Source organism: Lissotriton vulgaris, chromosome 2_1 (assembly GCF_964263255.1).
Source record: "Lissotriton vulgaris chromosome 2_1, aLisVul1.2, whole genome shotgun sequence".
NCBI lineage: Eukaryota > Metazoa > Chordata > Amphibia > Caudata > Salamandridae > Lissotriton > Lissotriton vulgaris.
Genome location: NC_141687.1, coordinates 1,554,303,555 through 1,554,329,260, shown reverse-complemented (window position 1 = coordinate 1,554,329,260; position 25,706 = coordinate 1,554,303,555). Strand labels below are relative to the sequence as shown.

Here is a 25,706-nt window from a genome sequence, read left to right as displayed (position 1 = left end):
TGCACCCTTAAGCCGCTGACCCCTCAGGTGCGTACCGGTCCAGCCACATGGGACGGGTATAAGTCCGAGACTCTTCTCACCTGGAACATGCATGGCGGGCCTTGTCGCCCCGTGTCCCAGTCTACTGCCTTCCAGCTCCTTTGCAGCTGCTGTCTGCGCACAGAGGCGAACATGGCGGAATGCAGAAAAGCCAGCACCGGGAGTCAGGCCAACCCAGGCCACAAGCCAACCAGGGACTGCCAGGAAGGGTGGGCATTTCAACAATCGGGCCCAGGGCGGCACATTCGCCGAGGGAGAGGGACTGAGCACTGCAGATGCCAGGGGGGACGAGGGGAGGTCAGCACACACCGACAGTGCTGAAGCAAAGCACACACACTGTTTACCGACACAGGCTGATGCACGGGCCAGGGGTAGGCTGTGCACAGAGGGACAGGTTGCACACGCACTGAACAACCAACACTCTTCGCCACCTCGGGGTCACTGGGAGGTCCTTGACACACCACGCCAACACCAAACCTCCATTCAACCGCGCAGCCGGGGACAGCCTCCCAAGAGACACGGCTTAGCAGCAAGCGATGCCAATCAACGCGGTGCCTCTCACTCGCAGTAGCAACAAGCACCGAAGTGGTGCACATGCGCCACAGCGAGACATCTGTTTTGCATTATCGGGCACAATAATACAAAACAAATGTCGGCCGTGCGGGAAACAGACACCAATAGGCCAAGGGCAGGGCAAATGCGGGACATGTGCCCGCATTTGCCCAATTGTGTGCTGTCTCTGTTAGAAAGACGCACGCAATGCCCACTAGCCTGCAACGATAACAAAACCACTCGCACAAGCGTGTGGTCAGCTTTCGAAGCTCCTACATGAGGTCTTGCGCTGCACGAGCAGTGCTGCGCACTGCAATGCTATGCGCAAGACCTAAAAACAATATTTGGTGGTGCCCATGCCTATTCTAGAGGAGCCATTAGATACATAATATATTCTTTGAAAATGCCCTAGGTAATCATGGGGTGCTCCTTGGTAGGAGCAGTGAATAATAAATGAGCAGATCTGGCCGCGTATTTATTAATTCACTTTTTCCAATATGTTTTTTAGGTGTCCAGGGACACCCATAAATATAATTTTCCCTGGGGGGCTGCAAGAAGAGTCCCAGGGCCCCCACTTCCCCTCTGGCTCTGGAGCGAGTGGCCCCTTTGCAAAGTGCTGTGCAGGATATGGTAATTTTTTATTTTTTTATATTCTGGAAAGCTCTAATGCTCACTCGGGGCACCCCAAAGCATATTTAAGGTTGGAGGCTGTAGGGGGAGCCCAAGGTCCCCCAGCCCCACCTGCTCCTTGCAAGAGCCAACATCTTCTTAAAAAAATGTTTTAACCTGCTCCCTGCAAGAGCCAACATCTTCTTAAAAAAATGTTTTAACTGAGATGCCTTGGTACCCACCTGGGGCACACCACAACAGGTCCCTCATTGGGGGGCTGCAGGGAGAGGGCCAGTGCCCCAGCAGCCTCTTCCACTTCCTTGCCTGCACCCATCATTGCTCACACCCTGCTGGAGCAACTGTTTTCTTTTGCTTCGGCGGGACAGGCGCAATTTGTGTTCTTCCCCGCTCGAAAGCACCAGCAGGGAAAAAACTTTGATGCCCCCAGGTGGGAGCACATCACACTCTCTCTGCATGTCTCTTGGGAAGGAGAAAGAGGGTTCCCGGGGCCATTCAATGGTTCTGGGAGGCTGGCCGGGCAACCCCTCCCCATTTTAAAAAATGTGGCCCCAAGGCAACTGATCCCCGGGGCCTTTTCAGGGTCAAGGAAGGGGTCCGCATGCCCCTTCCCCTTTTAATGTTCAGCCCTGAGGAGTGTCTTCCCATCATGGCCCCCTAGTAGTTTTGTTTGCAGGGCAGGATCCTGTGTCTTTTTTAAAAATTCTTACACAGATTCATGGATCCTCTGCAAATTAGCAGAAAAATCTTTTTGGGAAAAAAACAACAACAGTTTTGGCCCCTGACTGTGTCCCTCTGGGGATCCTCCCACCTCCAGGCCTTTGGGGTCAGGGTATCCCTACCTTGCCCCATTATACTTTATTTTTTAACCATTTTTTTCTAGGACCGAGTTCTGAGTCCTGAGGTGGCTGCCACCAAATTTTGTTAATATGGTGGCAGCCAATCAAATCTCAGGTTGAGATCTGTCGGGTCCGCGGATTTTCCACTGTGTGAAGTCTACAAGTTTTTTTTAGCATTAATTGTTAAAAAACAACTGAATAGATTTACACCAAATCATAAAACACAAGCTTTCTGGACCCAGATACAGCTTTCTGTCATATTTAGGGTAAATACCTTCAGCAGTTTTTTGCAGTATGGCTGTTCAATTTTCCTGTAGAAAAAAATGGGAAAAATGCATTTGAGACCCTCCCTTTTTCTCGACCCCTACTTGAGGGATCACCAGGAAGGAGCTGAGATGATGAGATTATTTTCTGGAACGTTTTGTCAAAAGAAGCCAAAGCTCTTCCTAAGACAAATTGTTTTCGTATGGAAACACAGACCTAGCTATAACTACCCAGTGTTGACTGAGTTTTATATATGTTACGCATTCTTATTGATGTTTGCCAGTGGTTTCAAAGCTTGTATTTTCCAGAAAAGGTGTGTAACTGTAAATTATTTAATGTAATGCAAAGTGCTTCATTCATTTGCATGATATTTAGCTTCCCCAAACAAATACAAAAATTAAATGCAGCATTTTGTCTTTCTTTCAGTGGTAAACAAAATGCTTTCGCAATGGCAGTGCTGTTCTTAGAACATTAATCAGCACATCTGACAAGCTCATCCTTTCTGGTCCATGTTTTGATGCAAACTCTACCAATTAATCCTCTCCAGTGTGTGAAAATGAACGTTGTCAATGCAGAACACTGTCAGAAAAAAGTTACACTGTCCCACATTGCACTCTATTTTCTTTCTTTATATATGGTGTGATAAACCTTCTCTACAGTGTCAACATGCCACAAAACAAAAGATCATCTTAGAATGCATGTTTATTTCAATGTGCTTTGCATTTAAAATGTAGTTTATAATACATAGTGTTCCATAACACACATTTTAAATACTACATAACCATAATTATAACCAACAAAATCATACATTTCTCAAAATATTGCCATAGCTGCTGTCAGACAAACAATGAATACTAAACGGATGACTTACATTCTCTAAGGACTAGTAAAATCAATCAATATAAAAATTGCAAAACTAGTGACGTGTAACTGGCCTTGTATTGCCATTTTGGGGTTCAAGTGTTATGTATAAACCACTCAGTCTTCAGGCCTTGTTGTTTGTAAATGTCACCAGATCTTATTGACGACAATATAGGCCCATATTACACATTTACCTGCTATGTCGCCACTTTGTAATTCTAGTTAGGCCAGACTTTTCATAGGAGAGACACTTCTTCTTTCTTTAATAACTTTCCACCTTTTGACAAATCTGAAAAAAAACTTTAAAAATGGAGGTGTGTTGACTTTGGCTCCTTCATGGAAAGCTCTGTGTCAATCTGTCAAGCAGGGGCATAGAAAAAAAGGGCGGGTCCCAAAAGTGTGATTTTCCATGGTAATTTATATATAAATGTATGCTTGCGTTGCAAGAAGAAAAGTCTGAAAAAATGACACCGAATTTGGCAAAAAGTTAGAACCTTGGTTAGAAAGTATTATCATCATCTATTATTAACTAAGGAATGAGAAAGTACATTTAATTACTATTTATTAGTTAGAAACATGCTTTTTGTTATTTGGTATAAAACCATTAGGCTGTTTTGGATAAATTAGCATTTATGACAGTGCTCAGTGTGGACACGAAGGAGTTAACACTGGAAATAGTTAGAGATATGTGAACACTTGGCGTCTGGCTCTGCTCTGGTTGGCCCATTTGCAGTGAATGGTCTACTATTAACTGATGCTGCCATCCATAAAGGTCACCATGACTAGACAGCTCTCCAGGCATGTTGGATGCACATTCTTACTAGGGTGCGCATACGGTCACCCTAGTCCCCGAATTTGTCACTGAGGGCTTTGCTTACACAATTGCAGAGAATAGAGGAAGGTCGCATGCTAGAATGGGAGACAGCAGGCTTGGACACGGTGGGCTTGTTGTATGCTGATGGCATGCTGCAGTGATTTGAAGACTTATGCGCGGACTATGATATTCCAGAGAGACAATGTCTGCTGTCTGCTGTATCCACAACAATGTCTGCTGTATCCACGAGGGAATGAAGGCCGTCACCGACTGGATGAGGAGCAGCCGTCTGAAGCTGAACTCGGACAAGACGGAGGTCCTCATCCTCGGACCCACCCCCTCAGCCTGGGATGACTCCTGGTGGCCGACCACACTGGGAACAGCACCAAAACCCACTGACCAAGCACGCAACCCAGGATTCATCCTCGACTCCTCCCTTTCCATGTCTAAGCAGGTCAACGCCGTCTCCTCCTCCTGCTACAACACTCTCCGCAGGATCTACAAGTGGATCCTGACCGAAACAAGAAGAACGGTGACACAGGCCCTCGTCAGCACAAGACTGGACTACGGCAACGCACTCTACGCAGGAATCCCAGCCAAACACCTACGACGACTACAACGCATCCAAAACGCCTCAGCCCGACTGATCGTCAACATCCCCCGCCGCAGCCACATCACCCCCCACCTGAGAGACCTACACTGGCTCCCCGTCAACAAGAGGATCACCTTCAAGCCCCTCACCCACCCACACAAAGCACTCCACAACGCCGGACCAGCCTGGAGTGGTGTTGTGGAGTGCTTTGTGTGCGTGGGTAGGACCCAAACCCCTCACCCAGCTGTTGCTTCCTTTGTGACACCTTCAGGGTCCATCACCTGGTCTCTGATCTTTATGTGGCCATAAGGGACGATGCCTGTTCCCCACTTGCGGTGCTGCAGGGTCGTTGGGAAGGAGACCTAGGAGCCCCCATTTTGGATGGAGATTGGGCTAATATGTGGGAAGCGGCACCTAAAATTTCCTGCAATGCTCGCATTACGCTGATCCACTCCATCACGCATACCTCACACATTTGAAACTTAGTATATACTTTCCCCCCGACATCGCCTGAATGCCCACGCTGCCGAGTCACCTCTGAAGACATCCTCCATATGCTAAGGGGATGCCCCACTTAACATTCTAATGGTCTGAGGTAGCAGGCCTTTTGGCGGAGGCAACTGACCACGCTCTGACTCCTTCTCCCTGGTTTTGTCTTTTGTGCATCTAACCTCGCCTTGCTAAATACAGAATCACTAACCGCTTTATTGGCCTAGCCTTTTGTTGGCTAAGTGTAAAATCACTATGATTTGGAAAAACGCTGAGGATCTGCGGATTGAAAGTTGGCAGGAAGACGCAACATGATCGGCAACCTGGGAAGGTATTGCTCTGCTTCGCAAAGCACACCAGGGCTGGAACCCATCAGAATAGGGGACAGAGTGGGATGTAATTCTGGCACATGAAACTGGACGTACCCGTGGCTGCCCGTGACTGAAAGATAGCAAAGATCTATCGAAGCATCTACAACCCACTATCCGTTATCCAGAGTCGAGTGGAAGCTATATAAAAGAAAGACAACCACAGGGAAGGGAAAATCCCATATATTTTGAGGGGTTCCATATACACAACTGATAAAGATAACAATTAGAAGTCCCATATCCGGAGGGCAATTTCCGAGACGTAAGGGCGAGTGAATACTCCTAACGATTCTTTGGAATTTCCACCGTTAGACCAAGTCTAAGGTCCAGTTGGGCGAGGAAATGGTAAAAAATTCAATAGAAAAGATTCAGATCCTAATCGCAAGGAAGGATATGTGTCTTTAACCCCAAACGATTTTGAACTGTCCTGAGGAAGGTGTGCCAATATCCAAGGGCTGTTACACCGAATCGTGTCAACGCTTTTTGCTTTATAGAATTCAAGCCCAGGAAATTCTCGATACGTGGCATACTGCAATATGGGAAATCTATTTGAAGTATTGTAAAGGCTGTTGAATCTCAAACTCCGTAACAAGAACAGGTGTTGTATTAGAATAGGGGTTTCGCTTTTCATTTCATCATAGAAAATACTAGTCATTCCTTCATCTTTCGTTAATAATGTGTTCTAGGATTATATTGACACTTTAGAATTGTACTCTATTTCTCTGCTTTATTTTTGTATAAAAATGAATATGTCTTAACATTGTTTTTAATTTATTGCACAATATATGTCCTTGATTTTATATGTATTATGGAATTGATTTTGTAATGAATTTTCTGTGTTTTATTTATATGGTTTTAATAAAAAGACTGTGAACGGTATAAATTAGTTTGTGACCAGTGATTTCAATATTACCTGTAATTTTCAGTGTGATTGAGATAACTTCCCGTTATTTTCTCCAGGGATAGTTCTTTGACTTTTCATTGCTAGTATTTAAGTCCCCAGTTATGCTTGCGGCTCTCCTGATGTACTATATTGTCCATCATTGGGCTCCGCTCTGGCCCTGTTGTGCTCCCTGTAACATGCCTCATCCTGACACCATCACCTGATTGCTTATCTTCACATGGGGAGGGGGAGATCATTCAAAGGGGGAAGGAGGCGGGGGATGTTTTTTTGCTCACTTTTTATTTGTTCATCCTTTTATGCCTAATATACCGCTCCTGGCAAGCACCAATTTATTTATCACTAGACTTTTCGTGAACATGCATATATTTTGATTTGCAATGGTGATTTCCTTTATATTTTACATTATTGGTTTTTAGCGTTAGCAGCAGTGAATTTTCCATTTGGTTGGACGCCATACGATGTAAGTGCATTGGAATTTACTGTACACTTGAAAGTGCTGCTTTGTTATTTTTTTATATCAATAAAAGTGTTAAAAAAAAGAAAGTGCGGTTTTAGCCGTGTTTTTAGGGTAAGCTGAAATTCTGAATCTCTAATTGTGTAATAAAAGTACAATTTCTTTTCAACTCTTTATACTGGCACTGGCCATTCCCCACACCGAGCCCAATTACATGTTTTGTTTGGGAGGGCAGGTGTGATTTACTCCTAGATTCCCAGGAATAAATCACACCTTCTCATTAAATAAAGCTTGGTGACTAAGCACAGCATGTCTAAAAGGTGCTGCAGACCCTGCAATCCATCTTGCATGTCATGGTCACCAGTGTTGTTTGCTGGCGGATTATAAAGTGCATAAGACACAGCATCTACTGTGCGGCTGCTCCTGGAAATAGCGTGACCTCATCTTTTTTTCACCATGTTCCAAACTAGATGTCTGCCCCTGGAATATTCATCTGCCAATTCTGCACAAGAATGGTGCCAGTGACGGAACGATTTACATACAAGACAGTAAATTATTAAGCAATCCATGTAGTACCTGTAGCAGCGGGGAAAAATACACCAAATACGGTAAAGAAGCTTTCTCCTTTAGTGTAGTCTGGTAGGGTGTTATTGCGAAGAAGCTCTGCAGAGTAGCCAACAAAACCATGCTCTGAGGATAAACAAAGAAAAGAAAACAATGCATAAGCAATGACAGCAAGATGAACATGGAACATATGTCCTAAGCACTTCTTTTTTTATTCATAGGTTGCAAACGTTTTCCCCTCTATTAGATGTAGTAACAAAGCCCAAGCTCTATTTAGGTCTGACATTTGAGACAGGTACTCGCTAGACTACATTGTTAAGTAAAATAATGCATTACATACTATATAGAAGGAGCAACGGGTCAGCTCACTTTACCTACCGGCTCTCTTCAATTTGAATGCACATTGTTTTCATTCACTTAAAAACAGTTCCAATCCTTTTCCGATAGAGCTCCTTCGAGGAGTGCTTTTCTAATTTTATATTTGAGCATCATCCTTAAAAAATACTATTTTAACTCGCTCGTCAAGTACCCAGGATGGAAAATGAGTTATTTCCTGTCTAATTTTTAAAGTTGCATTATAAAGTGTGTAATTGACATAGTAGCTGCCTGTAACTGGAGTGCTTCGTTGGGTACTGAATCATTGTGGCATTTCACTTGTAAGTATTGATGGAAGAGGTTAAGTTGTTTCTATTAGATGTGTGCACTTGGTAAAGAGAGAGGTGACTTGCACTACCCTTGACCTTTATTTATTTGTGGTTTAAGTGTACGGTTGTATATATGTATATAGACACTGTATATAGTTTCCCACTCTTTAGACACCATATCTGGTGGGGGCAGACGGTACATATCACACAATATGGAGATTACTGATTTTATGCTATTTTACTGTAGATTCATGGTGCAACATTGGTCCTGAGGATGGTCTCGTTTAGTTATGAAGTCTGAGACCGAAACGTCGACGAATTGACACTGTTTTGCTAATACCATCTGACTATGTATTGTATAAATGTATATAGTTGGTAATTAATGTATATATGGCATAAATTGTATATATTGTCCGTATAATGTGCAAAGGTGTCTGTTATCACTGCTCATATGAAGAATTTAAGTAGCAGTTTTCTTGTTTGAGTTGCCATTTCATGAATTGTCATATGGATATTTACCTATGCTGATTAAATAACTTCTTAAGTCATTACATAAATTCAATGATTATATAAATATAATCTCCGGTTGTTTATTGAATGATGTTCTTTTTTATGACATTCATATAAGTTGCTAAATGATAGGAAATAATTCCTTCAGGAACTTCTCTGTTTTTGTTATTGATAGTAAAACCCTGACATTTTTCTGCGGTGTAGAAGAAAAAACATCTAGCATGAGTCCTGTAAGGAGTGCAAGGTCAATTTTTGGGGAAATTGGGTGTGACGAAGATCAGCTACCCAATCCTCGAATTGCGTGAGACAGAATCGTTAAGTGAAAATATAACTGATGATTGTGGTTTTTACTGACATGTGTACAACAAATATTGGAAGGTATAATCAGTAACAATCACATAAAAAGAAAAGGGCATGCACAAATAAAATGGATTTAGAAATGAAACCGAATCAGCGCATTACAGTTACATGTACAATAGCATAACCAAAGGCATAGGAACAAAACCAAATTATACAACTCCCCCGCCATACTCCCATTCCCATTCGGAAGCGGATAATCTTTAAGGCCTTGACGTTGGCACATAAGGCACTGCATTTTACAGGAGCGAAATACCTTCAAAAAAGGCTGGCGTTTTATCATCCAGCCAGGTCCCTGAGGTCAGGGTCCTTGTACCTTGCAAATGTTCCTCGTGTCAAAAGGGCACGTATTGGAGGCCGTTCCTTCAGATTGCTAGCCCCCCAGCTCTGGAACACGCTGCCAGTGGTGCTACGCAGCACGTCCAACCTACTGGTTTTTAGGAAAGGGCTTAAAACTTGGCTCTTCACCTCTTAGCTGCGCCCTGGGTTCTGTTTTTCTCTCCTCTCTGTATTTTCTGTTTTTTTGTTAATTTATTTCTTTTTCCTTCTTGTTGTGTTATGAGACAGGTCTGCAATCAAAGCGCCGGGACACTCTTTTGAGTAGCCGAGCGCTATAAAAAAAACAGCATAACATAACATAACATAACATACTCCCCCTCCCCCCACATCCCCCCCTAAACGATTATCTGATAACAAAGGCAGGTTAGATGCGTGTTCAGCTAAGACTCCTATAGAAATGAGTCGGCCAACTCCCCCCTTTCAGGCCTATCGTCAACCTGACAGGTCTTGTATAGGAAATTATACCAACAGTTGCAGTGCACAAAACAGAGCATGGGTAAAAAAAGTGATTCTCTATTGCATAGGGATAGGATACAAGCGGGGACCAAACTGGTGCGAAAATCTTCCAAACCAATTCACTATTCTAAGGGATTCCTTCTTTTCCCATTAACACGCTAGTGCCAAATTGTGCTGTCCTTGTCAGCTGCCAAAGGACTGCCCTGAGAGAACCAGTGGCCAAGCCCGTCCCCTGCCTAGGAGACCTAGTAAGAGAAACCCAGGATTTGCAGAATGTGACGGAGGTCCTCCTTCCAGAAGATCTGCACAAAAGAGCAGTTTCACCAGACATGCATTGTCGTGCCCTTCTCCTGTGTACATCTCCAGCACTTATCAGTGTCTGTTGGATATATGGATTCATGTACCAGCAATACATTCGCTTAAAATTAAATTCTGTGTCTGATACTTTGTATCTATTTTAGGTATATCCCTACACGTAGATTCTCATTCTTTCTTAGAGAACCATCTATTCAAGATCTGGGCCCATGTCTGACGTTTTTAAATCAGGTGCATGTCATAATCAATGACAGAAAGTGACCAGTGACAGTGACATTCATTAAGCATGGGGTGGTCACCATCATGACTCAGATGCCTACAATACGCCAAGAATGACCACCAAGAGTCTAACATCAAGATTATTATAGTGGTCAGCCCTATCACGAGAAGCTGCATGTCTGTTTAGTACCATATGCTACATATGAATCAAGCACTCGTCTTAAGCAAGTAGAGCAAGTACATCACTACTTACTGTACAATGAGCCTGGTGTTATTCAGCGTCTGTGTCAGCGACGATGAATGATGAGTTAGGAACTGTAATTTACAGGCTCCAAATGACTACATGAGGGTATTATGTTGGATTTTTCTAAATAAAGCAAACATTATAACGCATATGAAATTGCCCTCAATATATGTATGAGGACAGTATAAACTTGTACGTACTCAATGCAGTACTATCCATTCATATGATATATTAAGCACAATTTTTCAAGAGCACCGAGCCAGTTGTGCTGTGTTTAACCCCTTGGCAGCTGGGGTAATTTCCCCACAGTGTGGGGGGAGGATGGGGGCAGGGGGGGGGCGCGGCCCAGCTGTGCTCATGACGAGCTGAGCTCACAGACCTGCCCACCCATTAATTCTCCCGCACAGGCGGGGAATTAGCCGCGTGTGGGCGGGCCGCAGCCGTTATGCATGAGCACAGCTCCATAGGGTGACCAACCGTCCGTAAATTTCACGGACAGTCCGTAATTTCGTCCGTCTGTCCGTTGTCCGTGAAGGATTGTTTAACGGAGGCCATTTGACCGTAATTTTAACCGGGCACCGGTCCCACCACCCTAATGCCGGCACAGCTTCCACCCACATCCTTTCTTGACTCTGAGGCTGTTCCAAAGCTCAGATACACAGCAGCATTAGTGGGGCACAGCGGGATGGCAACCCTAACACCTTCAGCCCTTGATGAGCTGTTGAGAGGTACTTGAAGGTGACTGAGAGGGAGGGGCTGCAGCTTCAGGAGCAGGGGCATCTATTCAGATGCAAACAGCCTTGAATGCGTCACGTCTCTGCAATTTAGAGGGGGCCTCACACATTCCCTTCCTATGAAGAAAATAGGCAACGTCTGTGGGTTTTTCTACAGAAGATTGTGGTTGCCCCTAGATTAAATGCTGTAATTCTTTGAAATAGCTCAATCATTTTGAACAGGTTTGGTCTGGCAGAGACAGGCAGTAGGCCTGATTTTTATTGATTCTGTAGGGATAAAATTGAGATGCCTCGTGGCCTCGTGTTTAGCATAGCCTCATCCACAATGTGAGTTTTCTTGGCAGGAAATGAGAAAAGTAATACAGAAGGAGGGGAGAAACCCTGATGACTCATTTGAAGCGGAGGCTTCCCTAACATTAAATCACAGTCACAAACTGAACTAAATCTATAACAGGTGAGAAGAAGTGAAAACCCAAGATCTTAGCTGAGGCTTGCTATTTGTAAAATAGCCTCCTTGCATCCACAGATATAGAAACCAAATGCCAGTGCATGCGCTGTCTCACCACTGCGGCCCTTGTGCATGCAACAGTGAGCATTTGAGGTAAGAAGATGCATCTCTCCCATAGTCATGAAAGAACACAACACCATATCCTTCTCCAGGCACAGACTGGGTCACGCATATTCAGAATCCTCTTCGGCTACTGGTCCTGGTACAAATGTGTGTCAGTAGGCAGCCCTGATGATCATGTACTCCCTCTCTCCTCTTCATGCTGAAGTCACTCGTAGCTTTCATAAGTTGCAGACGAACACCGCAGAGTGGTTGGATCAGCAATATTTAGAGAGTCAGAAGGTGCTAGCAGTGGGTGGGCCAGCTATGGGGCCTCTCACCAACCCCTGGCTGTGCAAACATCCTAGAACCGGCCCTGATTACACCGAGGCAGCACGTGGTTCTCTTCACAGAGCTTAATTACTGTCACTAAATTGTAAACAAACCTCGGTTCTTCAAACATGCAGTCTATAATGTAATAAAAAAAAGAAATGGCACAAACGCACCCACAATGATTAACAAAGCATGGAGGACAATCAGTTGAATCAGTTCTCTTGGAGTATCTCCTTTAAGTACTGTACATCACAGGCGGGGGTGGCAAAACTAACATTTTGGAAAGAGCCTGTCTTTTTGTTGTCTAGTCCAGGAGGGGGTGAGGAGCCCTACCCCACCCTGGAAGAGACCAAGATGATACTAAAATACTGCATGCCCACCCCTGTGGATCCTGTTCCCCCTCCAGTCATGGCTCTTGTCCCCCCATGTGGTAGCTCCTGTCCCCCCACCCGCCTGTAATGGCTCCTGTCCCCCTCAGTGATGGATCCTGTCTCTGCCCTGGGTGGCTTCTGTCCCAGTCCTTGAATGGCTCCTGCAACGAGGGTGAAGTTCTTGATGGGCCTCTTCTCAAAAAAGGCTCAGCTCAAAATTGATATGAAAAGGTGGGCGAGTGAGTAAGTGAAGGGAAGGTTGGATCGCTGAATGAATTAGTGATAGGGTGAATGGATGAATGAAAGATTGAATTGAAAGATAATGAGAGAGGATGGATGGATTGAGGAGTGAGTGGAGAGATGGAAGAGAGAAAAGGTAAATAGCTGGATGTATGGGTGGAAGGGTAGCTAGATGGGTAAAAGGTAGGATGGATGAGTAAAAGGGTGGATGGATGAGTGAAAGGATGGATGGATTGATGAATTGATAAGTGCAAGGGTGAATGGATGGACGCATGAGTGAAAGGGTGGATGTAAGGATGGATGAGTGAGTGAAATTGAAGGTAGATGGACAAAAAGGATGAGTGAAGGAGCGAAAGGATAAATGGATGAGAGAAAGGATGGATGAGTGATAGGGTCAATGGATGGATTCATGAGTGGATGAGTAGGTTGATGGGTGGGTGGATGGATGGAAGGAAGGATGGCTAAGTGAAAGGGTTGATGGAGGAAGGGAGGATGGATGGATGACTGAAAGGGTGGATGGGTAGAAGGATGAGTGACTGAGTGGATGGATGAGTAAGTGAAAGGATGGCTGGATGGGTGAAAGGGTAAATGGCTGGATGGATGAGTGAATGGATGTATGGGTAGAAGAGTGGATGGATGAGTGTACAGATGCATAGGTTGAAAGGGTGGATGGATAATGGATGGATGAGTGAAATGATAGATGGAAGGATATATGATGGATAGGTTTGCAAATGGTTTAATATGTTTCTATATGGTTTGGCCTACTTATATACTATTGCGCGACCTATGATGTGTCTGTAAAACGTATTCAATTGTCATGAAGTTTTGTCCTGAATTTTGACCTCCTGTCCTGAATTTGTGTCCTGAATTTTGATCCTTTGTCCAGAATTTTTACACTCACTGTGCTGAATTTGCACCAATGCCAGTTGGTCACCCTACAGCTCCACTGTGACGAGCTGAGCTCGTCATGAGCATGGGAGGGCTTAAAACATGGTACAGTATCCGCATGACCTGCATGATACATCACTGTTCTCTGTGGAATTCCTATGCCTTAAAGATGATGCATGCCGCAGAGGTGTGCAGTGTTGCCACCACTCTTCCTCTCCGGATCAGCTCTGAGCTCACTACTACCAACAAGAGGTTGCATTGTCACACACATTGGGAGCAAGGGGGTCTGCGGTGCATGAGGTCATGACAAGCAACGGACACCTTAAACTCCTACACTGCCAAGCTGGGTACCCATCAACGTGCAAGACCTGCCCGCAATGTACAGTACAGAAAGTATTCGGAAGAGGAAAAACAGTGGCAGATGCAAAGTATTCATGCAAGGTGACGCAGGTAGTTTGCATGGTGGAAGCCAGTAGCGTATCGCAAAACGATGTACCCTCCCCACCCCCTGCACAATGTGAGGAGCCCCCCCCTCCCTCGCCCCAAGTGTCCCATATATTGTAGCTATTCTTTACCCTTGGGCAGAGTGGCGCCCCCTGAAAGGTTGGTGGTCACTGAGGGATAGCAGGGTCTGCATAACAGCCCTTGCTCGAAGCTCTTTGGTTACCTCAGCAGGTTACCTTATGTTAATGAAGATATGTAAAGCACAGCATTAGCCAGATTGACAGAACTGTTCGACCAGAGGCTTTTACTGAGAAGGTGAAGGGATATACAATCCGCAAGTCTTCCTAAAACATAAGTGACACTCGACGCTCTGTGAAAAGATGAGTAGGAAATTCCATAAATCACTACCTAGATAGGACATGGCGCAGTTTCTGTGGTGTACCTGCGCGCTTGCTGTATTGATGAGCAAATGGTATCAGGAAGAGCGCAGACAAAGGCTGAGGAGATGGGAGGACACTGCATTTTTAAAAGGTTTGCTTGTGATCTCCGTTTACGTCACTCTTGGACTCATACTTCCCGTCCCTGATCACCTTCCCTTTCTCTTCTCTTCTTCAAGGTGTGGAGACTGAGCGCATTGCCTTATTCATCAGGAAACTTTAGAACCGCCATTTCTGAACCAGCAAGCATCTGTGTCTCCAGGGTCAAGAGGCTAACAGTAAGTTGTCTTGCGCATGATTTCACAAATCACATACATACATTATTAAACTCGGCCACACCATGATTCACAGTGAGTCATGGTCAATCTTAGCAGTTGGCTTCCCATTAAAACAAACAAACAGCGTCTCAACCACAGCAACACCTTATGTTGTTTTTCCCAGAGACACCAGTTGTACAGAAGAATAGACCCCTTGCAGATGATTGTACTGCTAAAATTCAATGGCAACCATATTGTGGCCTACTATAAAGACAGAATAGCGAGGGACAAAATATCGAAAGGTAAGTGCATATAGGGAAATATAGATTTACTGCTCCTACTTCCACATCCACATTGATATATGTGCTGCATAAATGCATATACGTGGAGCTAGGCATAGCAAACATAGACCCACTAGCGGGGTCTTGTGGTCTAGTAGACTAATGCGTCTACTATAGGGACCTGTGTTTGACCTCATGGTCAAAGGTTCAAATCCTGACGGGTCCACTCAGTCTTTCATTCTTCGGCAGTGGATAATATGAGGACCATTGAGTTGGGTAACAATAAACATCTGTTATTCAGAGCCAAGATACTCTTCGTGGAGAATGTGCGCTTTACAAATATACGTTACTTGTCGATATTTTATTTTCGATATTCTATTCCATGGACATTGTTGATTCGATATTCAGGGGCGCACCCTTGCAGATGCAGTGGTGACACTTGCAGTGTTCAGAGCAGACAGAATGAATGCTAAGAAATTTTAAACAATGAGTTTTTGATCAACTATTCCTAATGGGCTGTTCTACAATACTGACGATCTTGAGATGGATGGCTGGCAAGCAATGTTTTATTAGCATTTTTTAGGTTGAGCCTAGGCAGCACATGACCTGTCTTCAAGACATGATGTATACCTTCTATGGGTTCACAGCCCGCCCATCGATTTTATTTTGCTGCGTCAATTTGTCCCTCCTGTTTGTCTTTTGTTTACTGCCAGACGCACCACCCAATTTACTGGTCTCATTACGCTTTTCTGTTTATGGATTTGTTTTGGGGAACTGTTTTTTTTATTTATTTCCTGCGGGTGTCTTTGGCGTCGATGCTTGGTTTTTTTTGTAGGCACAGGTAGAGCCGAGACTCAAACCCAATTCCCCAGTACCAAAGTCGGCAGATCTGGATGTTATGCCACATCCTCTCGCAGAAACAATCAGCATTTTTTAAGGTTTCATTATTGTTTCTTTTCCTTCCTGTTTGTTAAAATTGTAACACACACCCAGTTGTGCGCATGGTGGAACTATAGCCCCCAATCTGGCCCTGCTGAACACGACTGCCACACTGGTGGAGATCCAGCCAATCGATTGCAAACTGGGTCTCCTGGGTCATAGTAACGCGGCATTGGACACTGGATTTATATGTTACAAAACAACAGGGTAGGCTCTACTGTTACAAAAAATACCAACTGAAAACAATAGACACAAATAATCATTTCCTAAAATGCTAATGGAATTTTCTCTACTGAGGTTCATACCGCAATATAATAGAATCCAAATCCAGCACAACCCTTATTTGGAACTGTTTGATAGGAGCGTCTACCATTTTGCTTGCATTTAATGCACATTCTGTTATGTATTAATTAAGTTTAGTGTTTTTCACAACATGTATCACTGCCATTTGATGTCTTCCACCATGCCGCATTAGGAATACACGTGTCGGTAATGTAGCTGTTTGAAAAAAAACTTCACACTAGCCTGTTGTAACGTGCAATCACCCAAGTATTTTTCCTGGATGGGCTAATTATGTAAAAAAAATGCCTGCTCGAGTCTCAAAATACTGTTGTTGGAAGTCGATATGTTACAATAAAAGGGTACATGTGATATGTCCATTGTGGAAAGTAGTAGCCTGAGCTGAGTCGCTTCACATATTATTTTAAGCTGATACCCACACAGTGATAAACAACTCCACTCAATACACTGCAGAAGCGATCGGAAGGCCAAGCCCGCCCTTGGAGAAGATGTGACCCAACTGTCAGAACTGCCTGCTGACTTTGGAACGGGGTGGGGGGACCAGGTTCGATTCTCATCATCGGTTCAACATCCTGTGATTCTTTGAAAATCACGTAAGTTCTCGTGCCAACCAAATAAAACGAATGTCTCCTTGTGTAATGCAACTGGTGCTCATGTTAAGCGCTCCCATACCTGCAGGTCAAGTTCGCTCTATATAAAAAATTAAACTGCCCTCCTGTGGATAGTGAAGGAACTCCAGGCACACGACATGAACCATAACAAACTGACATTGAAAACATGTCTTGATCTCAGATAAGGTAGATGCAACCTATGTTTATAGTAAGCAGAACCCAAGGGTTGTATGGTCTTAACCTCTCAATATATTTACAGTATGCTGCAGCCAGAAAAGGCAGCTAATTAAAGGGCAAATCTAGAGGGGGTTGAGGGGGGCTGATCTTGATGCTAAAACAAGGGTTATATATTGAACACAAACCATATACTCCATGTTTTATACGCGTGAGCCCAATTAGCTGTGCCAGAAATCAATGCTGTATTATTATACAAAACAAGGGAAACCCAGAAGGTATGCCATAGGGACCTTGGGCAGTAACATGTTTTAGAGAACAGTGGTCCCTATTTTGGAAGGAAAAATGGACAAGCACAATAATCATACACAAAACTAGATCGTATGTCTTTCGTCCAGCCGGACAAGAATTTATTTTTATATAAGTTCAGTTGATTGTGATTCAGAACATTAAATGACAAGTGGGCACAGCCGTGACCCACAGAACACAAGACAAACTAACGAAAAACAGAATGGCCAAAGGCAGGGTATAAGATGTGTCTGTTTGTTTGTAATCACTATGACAGACTTAAATATCCATTTTCACACCATTGATCATTACAATATTATAAAATCATATTGCATATGGTGCTTTTAGTGTCGACGACGTTTCGATGATATTCACAACAATATAAAGCATCATCTTCTGGACAAGGGATAGTTCATTGTTGTCTTAAGCTTATTCACATATTTTGCCTATATCGCATTACTGTATCAACATTTACAGGGGAATAAAGGGGGGAGAAAAATACAAAAAATAGAGATGAGTAAAACTAAACTGCTAGGCATTTAATTGGTGACTTCTGTGAGGGGGAATTTGTGTGTGACACAAAGAGGAGGGCATCCGCTCCAGGACTAGAGTCTAGTCGCACAATACACATGCGGCTTGTGCCCATGATGTCAGTGAAGGTTGAAGGCGCAGTGGTTTAAGGTGTTAAAACGGCGATGTCAGTGAAGGTTGAAGGCGCAGTGGTTTAAGGTGTAAAAACGGCGATGGATGAAATTACAGAAATAGGGAGGAACCATTGGGGTCTTTCCTATGAATAAACTTATCATAAAATCAACCTGTTCCAGCGACTCTACTTTACAAAACTGGCGACGAGGGAGAAAGCGACCCTATTGACCCTGAGATGTCTATAGAACACAGGAAAGAAGATTTTCGTTGTGTTTAAAAAAAAGATTTCTGCGTGGAATATTCGGAAATACATACAAGAAAAACTTCAACAAAGTTGACTATTCCTGGAGAAAATATTGTGAATTCACCGTGAGTAAACTGCTCTGTAATTTAATCTTCACTGAGTTTTTTTTTCTCTTTGTTTCAGCAGTGAAATACGTGCTGAATGTCATTTTATCCTCACAGAAACCTCTGTTAGAGAATTATATGTACTAATTACTGTGTTTACAGTACAGCAGAATTGCCTATTTAATCTCTGTGAGCATTTCTGAAGTTGCGGTTACAACATATGTCTACCTGCATTTTTCAACTTTCAAGTGCTCGAGCCTTCAATCCAGTGTTTGCATCTTTTAAGCAGTGTGTTCCTGGCGCTCGAGGGTGCAGCAGCATTTCTTCTTCCCGAACGGCCATTGTGTTCAGCGAAGCACCGAATCTCTTACCGCGTCATTTCTTGCAAAGCATTCTGGATAGTGCGCAATGCATTCTGGGGCGCGTTTCCAGGCAACCAAGGATTACAACAAAAACATTGCATTTTAAGCTGGATTTCTCTTATTTGATTTTTCTAACTTCGTGTCAACATCATTTCTACATCATTTAAAACTGGTATTTGGTTTAACTAACATTACAACATTGACTTTCTTCTGGATTTGAAAAAAAAGACAACGGTGGCTACTCTTCTTTTGTTAGTTTATTAATTTATTTAACATTTATATGTTATTAACCTTTGAATATTAGTTAACTCATTACTTATTTCCAATATTTCTTATTTTTAAAGGTTATTATGGAAACTAATACCATTTTAGCTCCTCCTAAATTTTTACAAGATCCTGGAGTTCCTCCTAAGGTATGGGAGGATTGGCAGGAATCTTTTGAGACTTATTTAGAAGCCATTGGTGGGGAGGTTTTTCTACCTTCACGCAAATTGGCTTTACTAAAACATAGTCTTGGTGTTGAAGGTAGGAAAGTATTAAAAACTTTGCCTATATGTACTTCTAGTACAAGTGGTACCACCTTAAAAGTCAGTGAGGGTGGAGATGAGGATGCTAGTGATGAGGAAGTAGTGTTCGATAGTTCATAAATTGAGCAGTTTTCGTCGGATGAGTATTTTGACGCATTAAAAGCATTAGAGGAACATTTTGGAAGTAAAGCAAGCATTGTTGTGGAGGGGCACAAGTTCTTTTCAAGAGCACAATTAGTGGGCGAAACAGTAGAACAATATGTTGCTGTGTTAAGAAGATTAGCTGCCACATGTAAATTTAAGGAATTGCATGAAGAAATCATAAGGGATCAATTTATCAACAGAACTAATAATGCTAAGATTCAAGAAAAATTATTAGATCTAAAAGATCCGTCTCTTCAAAAGACTATTAGTATAGCTAGAAGAGTTGAGAATAATTCTTGCTACGTCAAGGAATTAAGTGGTGAGCATAGCAAAGATCGTAAGTTTACTGATGGGAAAGATTTAAGTGATGTTTGTGCTGTTGTTAATAACAAACCAAAATATTTTGATAACAAATTTAGTACAAAACGTGATAGTGTCAAGGTTAAACCTCGTACATTTTCTGGTAATAATAAGAATGCTACATCACAAAACAAATCATTTCCCAACAAAACACAAAGTTTTAACAAACGTTTTTGTTTTAGGTGTGGGAATAGTAGACATGTTGCTGAAAATTCTTGGTGTCCTGCGTAAAATGTTACGTGTTTCAAGTGCAACAAAACTGGGCATTTTGCCAAAATGTGCAGATCTGACAATCCTGGTGCATGGAAAATTTCTGTTAATTTGGTTGATCAGTCTACTTATTTAAGTAGTGATAGTGAGGTTGAAGTTATGGCAATCTGGAATAATGAGGTAAATGAAATATCTGAAGAAACTCAACCTCCTAAATGTGAGATTTTTGTCAACTATCGCAGTTAGTTCTTGTGGGCAGATTCTTGTTCACCGTATACTATAATTGACAAGAACATGTGGGAGTTATGCGGCAAATGAAATGTTACATCTCCTGAAAAAACACCTGTGGGTTATTTGGGCATCAGATTACCAGTGATTGGTTGTTTTCTTAGTGATGTTGTTTTTAAAGGTAGAAATACACAGGGAACTGTTTATGTTGTAGAAAAGGGAAGAGCTTTGTTAGGGTGGAAGGAACAAAATAATTTGGGGATAATTCTGGATCCAAATCATCCGGATCAAGTTCTGTTAACTTCCAATTGGCATAAGAAAAATCCGGACCAGGTGTTGTTAACTCAAAGTGATGCAGGGTTCGAGTGGCATAAGCAATTCCAAGACTTATTTAGTCCAAAATTAGGATGTCTTAAAAAGTTTGAACATTGCATAATCCTTAAACTGGATTGTATACCTGTAGTTCATAAAGTACGCAATGTTCCCTTGGTGTTAAGATCACAACTAAAGATAGAAGTATATAGATTATGTCAACAAAACATCATTGAGCCCATAGAGGCGTCTGATTGGCTTAGTCCAGTGGTTTTAGCACGAAAACCCAATGGCAAATTACGCATGTGTGTTGATTTAAGGGATTTAAACAAGAACATTTGGGTGGATCGCTACCCTTTACCTAAAATCAATGAAATGGTTGCATCAGTTAAGAATGCTGAGTATTTTTCATCAATTGATCTATCTAATGCGTACCACCAGATAAAATTACACCCGGAATCTCGTCACTTAACATCTTTTATTACTCCTGAAGGAGCTTTTCAGTTTTTAAGAATGCCTTTCGGTTTATCCTCTGCATCAGCTGTTTTTCATAGATTTATGTGCAGGGTTCTTGAAGGTATATCCAATATGTTGGTGTTTCAAGACGATGTGCTTGTGTGGGGGAAAAGTAGAGTTGACCATGACAAAGTTTTAGGTGATGTTTTGTCCAAACTTCAGTGTGCTGGTTTGACTGTTGCTGCTGAGAAATGTTTGCCATGAATGAAATTGAATATCTTGGACATACTTTGTCAGCAGAAGGTGTTAGACCTAAGAAAAACTTATTAGATGCAATTAAGAATGCTCCATCACCATCTGATAAGGACCAACTGCGTTCTTTTTTAGGTCTGGCAGAGTATTACTCCAAATTTGTGTCCAATTTTGCTTCAAAAGTCTTTTGTTTAAGGTAATTAATGAAAAAATGAGCTACATTTTTGTGGAATACTGAGTGCCAATCAGTTTTTGAAGATGTTAAGAAGGACATCTTAAATGCTTTAGCACTTAAACCTTTTGATCCCAACAAGAAGTCAGTCATTGTAGTTGACGCAAGTGCATATGGACTGGGGGCTGTTTTAATGCAAGGGAAGGATAAGTTTGAATGGGCAGTAGCGTTTGCATCGCGTACTTTAAAAGGTGCTGAACCCTCATACTCGGTCATTGAAACAGAGGCGCTAGCTTGTTTTTGGGGTGTAAATTATTTTAGGAATTATGTTTGGGGAACAAATTTTGAGTTAAGAACTGATCATAAACCCCTTGTGGACATATTTACTACTAAAGGTGCGGGCAGGGCCAATCCCAGAATTGCAAAATGGATTTACAAACTGCAGGAATATGATTTCGAACTGAAGTATGTACCCGAAATTAAAAATGTTAATGCTGATTGTTTATCGCGTCTTCCAATCAGTGAGGGTGACATCGTAATGGATCAGGATGAGGATTGGTCAGTAGCTACGGTGGATGAAGCTTGCAATGGTGCTATTGATTTGGTTGAATGGAAACAAGCTGTACAGGAGGATGTTGTGTTGAAACAAGTGATAGCTCAGTTATCTTCAGTGTGATATCATTTTTCATGGAGTGATTGTGAATTATCCGAGTATAAGACCGTATGGTCAGAACTTTCTTATGATCCTGTAGTTGGCGTTGTTAGGAGAGCAGACAAACTTGTTGTACCATCAGGTTTACGTAGTAGATTGTGAGATCTTATTCATGAGGGGCATGCAGGAATGTGTGGTATGAAGAGAAGGTGTAGGTGTGATTTCTGGTGGCCTGGAATGGATAAAGAAGTTGAAAGGCGTGTCAGAAACTGTGTGGCATGTACTTGTAGTGATAAGTCTCATGTTTCACAGGAATCTAACATTAGTCCTGTTCCATTTCCGGACAAACCGTGGCAAAGATTGGCTATGGATATTTGTGGTCCATTTAGCGTTGGTAATATTGCTGGGAAATTTGCCATTGTTTTAATGGATTATCACAGTAAATGGCCTGAGGTAGCATTTGTTAGAGAGATTAAGGCCACTAACATGATTAGTTTTTGTGAAGAGCTATTCCACAGAGAGGGATTTCCAGAAACAATTACTATGGATAATGGTCCACCATTTGTAGCTGGTGAGTTTCAAAATTATTTACGGTTATGTGGTGTAAAACATACTGCGGTATATTGTCCAAGGGAAAGCGGTATGGTAGAAAGATTCAACCGTGTACTGAAGGAGTGTATACAGTTGGCAGTCTTTGAAGGTGCAGATTGTAAAATTGCTGTTAAGGATATGATTTGGAGTTATCGCAATACTCCACATTCTGCAACCTTAGTGTCTCCGTTCAATCTTCTTAAGGGGGCGTTCTGCATGTAATAAAGTAACTCCTGCATAGATGCTTAAAACTTCTTCTAGACATATTTCCAAGGAGTGTCTTAGAGATAGAGTGAATGTATATCAGGAAAAGTATGTTGACAGACACAACAACAAAATTAAGAAACGTGTGCAAAGTTTTTGTGTCGGTGATTGGGTGAGATCCTCACGGTTTGGTTTGTCTAAGGATGGTTCTTCCAAATGGTCACAGCCCAAAAAAAATTTGGAAGTAAGAGGGAATTGTGTGTTGTTAGATGATGGGCGCAAATGGAATTTCTACAGTGTTGTTTTGTGCAATGATTTGGAACGTAACATTTGGTTGAACAGGAATAGTGATGTTTCTGTGCAATCAAATTCTGCCATTGTTTCTTCTAAATCAACTGATGTTTCTGTGCAATCAAATTCTGGTATTGTTCCTTCTAAATCAACAGTAGTGTTTCCAGGAAAGGCACAATCTGGAGAGGTTCAAGCTAAGTCTGTCATCGTTCATCCAAAGTCATCTCTATCTGTTGAGAAATGTGTTCCAAATCTGAGAAGACTATCTGGACGGATTGTGGAGAAACCTATTAAGCTTAATGACTATATTTTATATTCTTGAATGTACATAGAATGTATTTTATCATCATTTTTTTTCTTTTTATTTATATATATATATATATATATATTTTTTTTTTAGATAGGGAGATGTGTTACATCCATGTTTGCTATTCTGTGTTGTTTCTTTAATTGCTTTAGAATGTTGATATTTCTTTCTGTCTGGAATGTAGACTACGTGGAAGTCGGGATGAGCAGTTGCATGTGGCAACATTTCGGGGTCTTTCCTACGAATAAACTTATCATAAAATCAACCTGTTCCAGCGACTCTACTTTACAAAAGTCAGGCCAGAGGCTCCCCGGAGTCACTGATCACGTTACTGTATGTTATATGGTGTTCTGTGCTGTGTTATGGTATGTCACAAGATGGGCTGGTACATTCTATTAGGGTCATTTAAGGTACGGTATATTAGGGTAAAGTATGGTGTGCTGCGATATTATATGGTAGAGATTGAAACTGTATGTATTTTGTGTTATGTTATGATATGGAGTTGGATCATATTTTTATTGTACCAGTTTGTCATGGTATGTGGTGAGTATGGACGGTATTTCATGGTGCAGCATAGTACGACAAGTTATGGGATATTATGGTACTCTCTGGTATTTTGTGGTATTGTGCAGTATGTTATGATATGGCATTGTATGTTATATTAAGGAATGTTATGGTTTGATATGGTATTTTATGGTAGAGTTAGGTACTTTATGGTTCACTATGTTGTGGAATACTATTTTGTGTTATGGTATAGTATGTGGTATTATATGTTGTGTTCTGTCACAACCTTGTGCGTTCTGTGTGCCCTGCCAGGTGCATGGATTCTTGGCTGTCCAATAGTTTAAGTGAGATATATGCTGCTACCTCCAACCTGAGTGACGGATGGAATTGGACATGAGCTTCAGAGACCACACAGGCCCCTCTTCGCTTGAAGGGAGTGAGCGGCCTGCCACGGGCATAAAATAAGAGAGGCCTGCCAGGAGAATGAAGGGAGACAACCCTGGCAGAGCATGTGCAATGGCTCATGTTTAGACCGCACACGTGCACGGGCACAAGATGGCCCAAGGCCTTAGTCAAGCCTCATTGGATCTGGCTTCAAGACCAGCTCTAAGGTGTGCACTGCTTGCTATTTCAGTCTGGGGCTATGGTGACAGTTTAATGAAGTACTGTTGGACAGTAAATGGAAACTTTGAATTTTCCATGTGTGCTCCTTTCCTGTTGTGGCTCCTGTCCTCGAGGGCAGCAACGGGATATGAAAGCATACATGTGTCATGAGCTTGCAGCTGACCCTTCCCTGTTCGTGCCATGCCTTCTGTACAAAGGTATGACTGCATAGCACCAGTGAAAGAAGGTTTTTGATTGTAAGTGAATTAATTTAACATGCTTATGGGAGGAATACGTTAGAGTACGTTTGTTTGGTACTATGTACCAGTTGGTTGTAGCAGTACCCCGGGGAGCATACCACCCCAACCGAGCCCTTGTGGCCCAGTGTTCATGCACCTGGAGTTAACATATGGCGCAAATACCAGGTGCGCCACACCCATTGGGCTCAGCAGGCTTCAGCCCCCCACCCCGTCCTGTGTGTGAGCCCAGGCTGAGGCAGCTTCTCGGGCACACATACGTACAGTTTTTGAGCTGCCAGCCGCACCTGAGAACTTCACACGTCTTTACAAGACCATTCACTTGTTAAAGAGGCTTTGTTGTTTTTTAACCCCTTCTTAGAGCCCCTGCATCTCCACTCTGCTATAGCTGGAAGAATTAGCCCCCCCAGGATCAATAAAGAACTCTGTGAAAAAGAAATATTATTTCAAACACTGCACAGCTCTACAAGTCTATCTAAAACCTGGAACTTCACTATATACCACTTACACTCCATAACACATGGATAAAAGACATTCGGCCAGATTCCTCAACGGAAAATCGGCTCTTTGCGAGTGCATCATCCCAAATGCAAAAATCACTAATATAGAATTCGCAAATTTGCGAGGAATTGCATTTAAGGAATCTCTATTTGAGATTCCTTAAATGCAATTCATGAAACATTTAAAAATTGCGAATTCGCAATTTTGGGCCGCTATTTACCGCGAAGTCAAACCTCGTGGTAAATAGCGGAAACTTAGAAAAATGCACTTAAGTGCATTTTTCTAAGTTGTATGTTACACACACACATGTCCTTGGGACATGTGTGTGCGTAACACCAGCATCCAATATCATTTCAGGGGTGCAACAGGGTGTCCTTTGGACACCCCTACACCCTTGAAATCGCAAACTCAAAATGCGAATCGCTAATAGCGATTCGCACATTGATGTGTCTTCCCATTCATTCCTATGAGCCTATTCCTTATTT

The 25,706-nt window shown here is 42.5% G+C and overlaps 1 protein-coding gene across 1 annotated transcript in view; it reads right to left on the bottom strand.

The window, feature by feature from the left end:
* The window catches only part of SLC12A8 (solute carrier family 12 member 8), a 740,719-nt gene that overhangs the window by 107,127 nt on the left and 607,886 nt on the right, over nt 1-25,706 (bottom strand). The window contains exon 6 of the mRNA XM_086957437.1: nt 7,380-7,493. Coding sequence (XP_086813563.1) covers nt 7,380-7,493 — 114 coding nt within the window. The remainder of the gene's footprint in view (nt 1-7,379; nt 7,494-25,706) is intronic.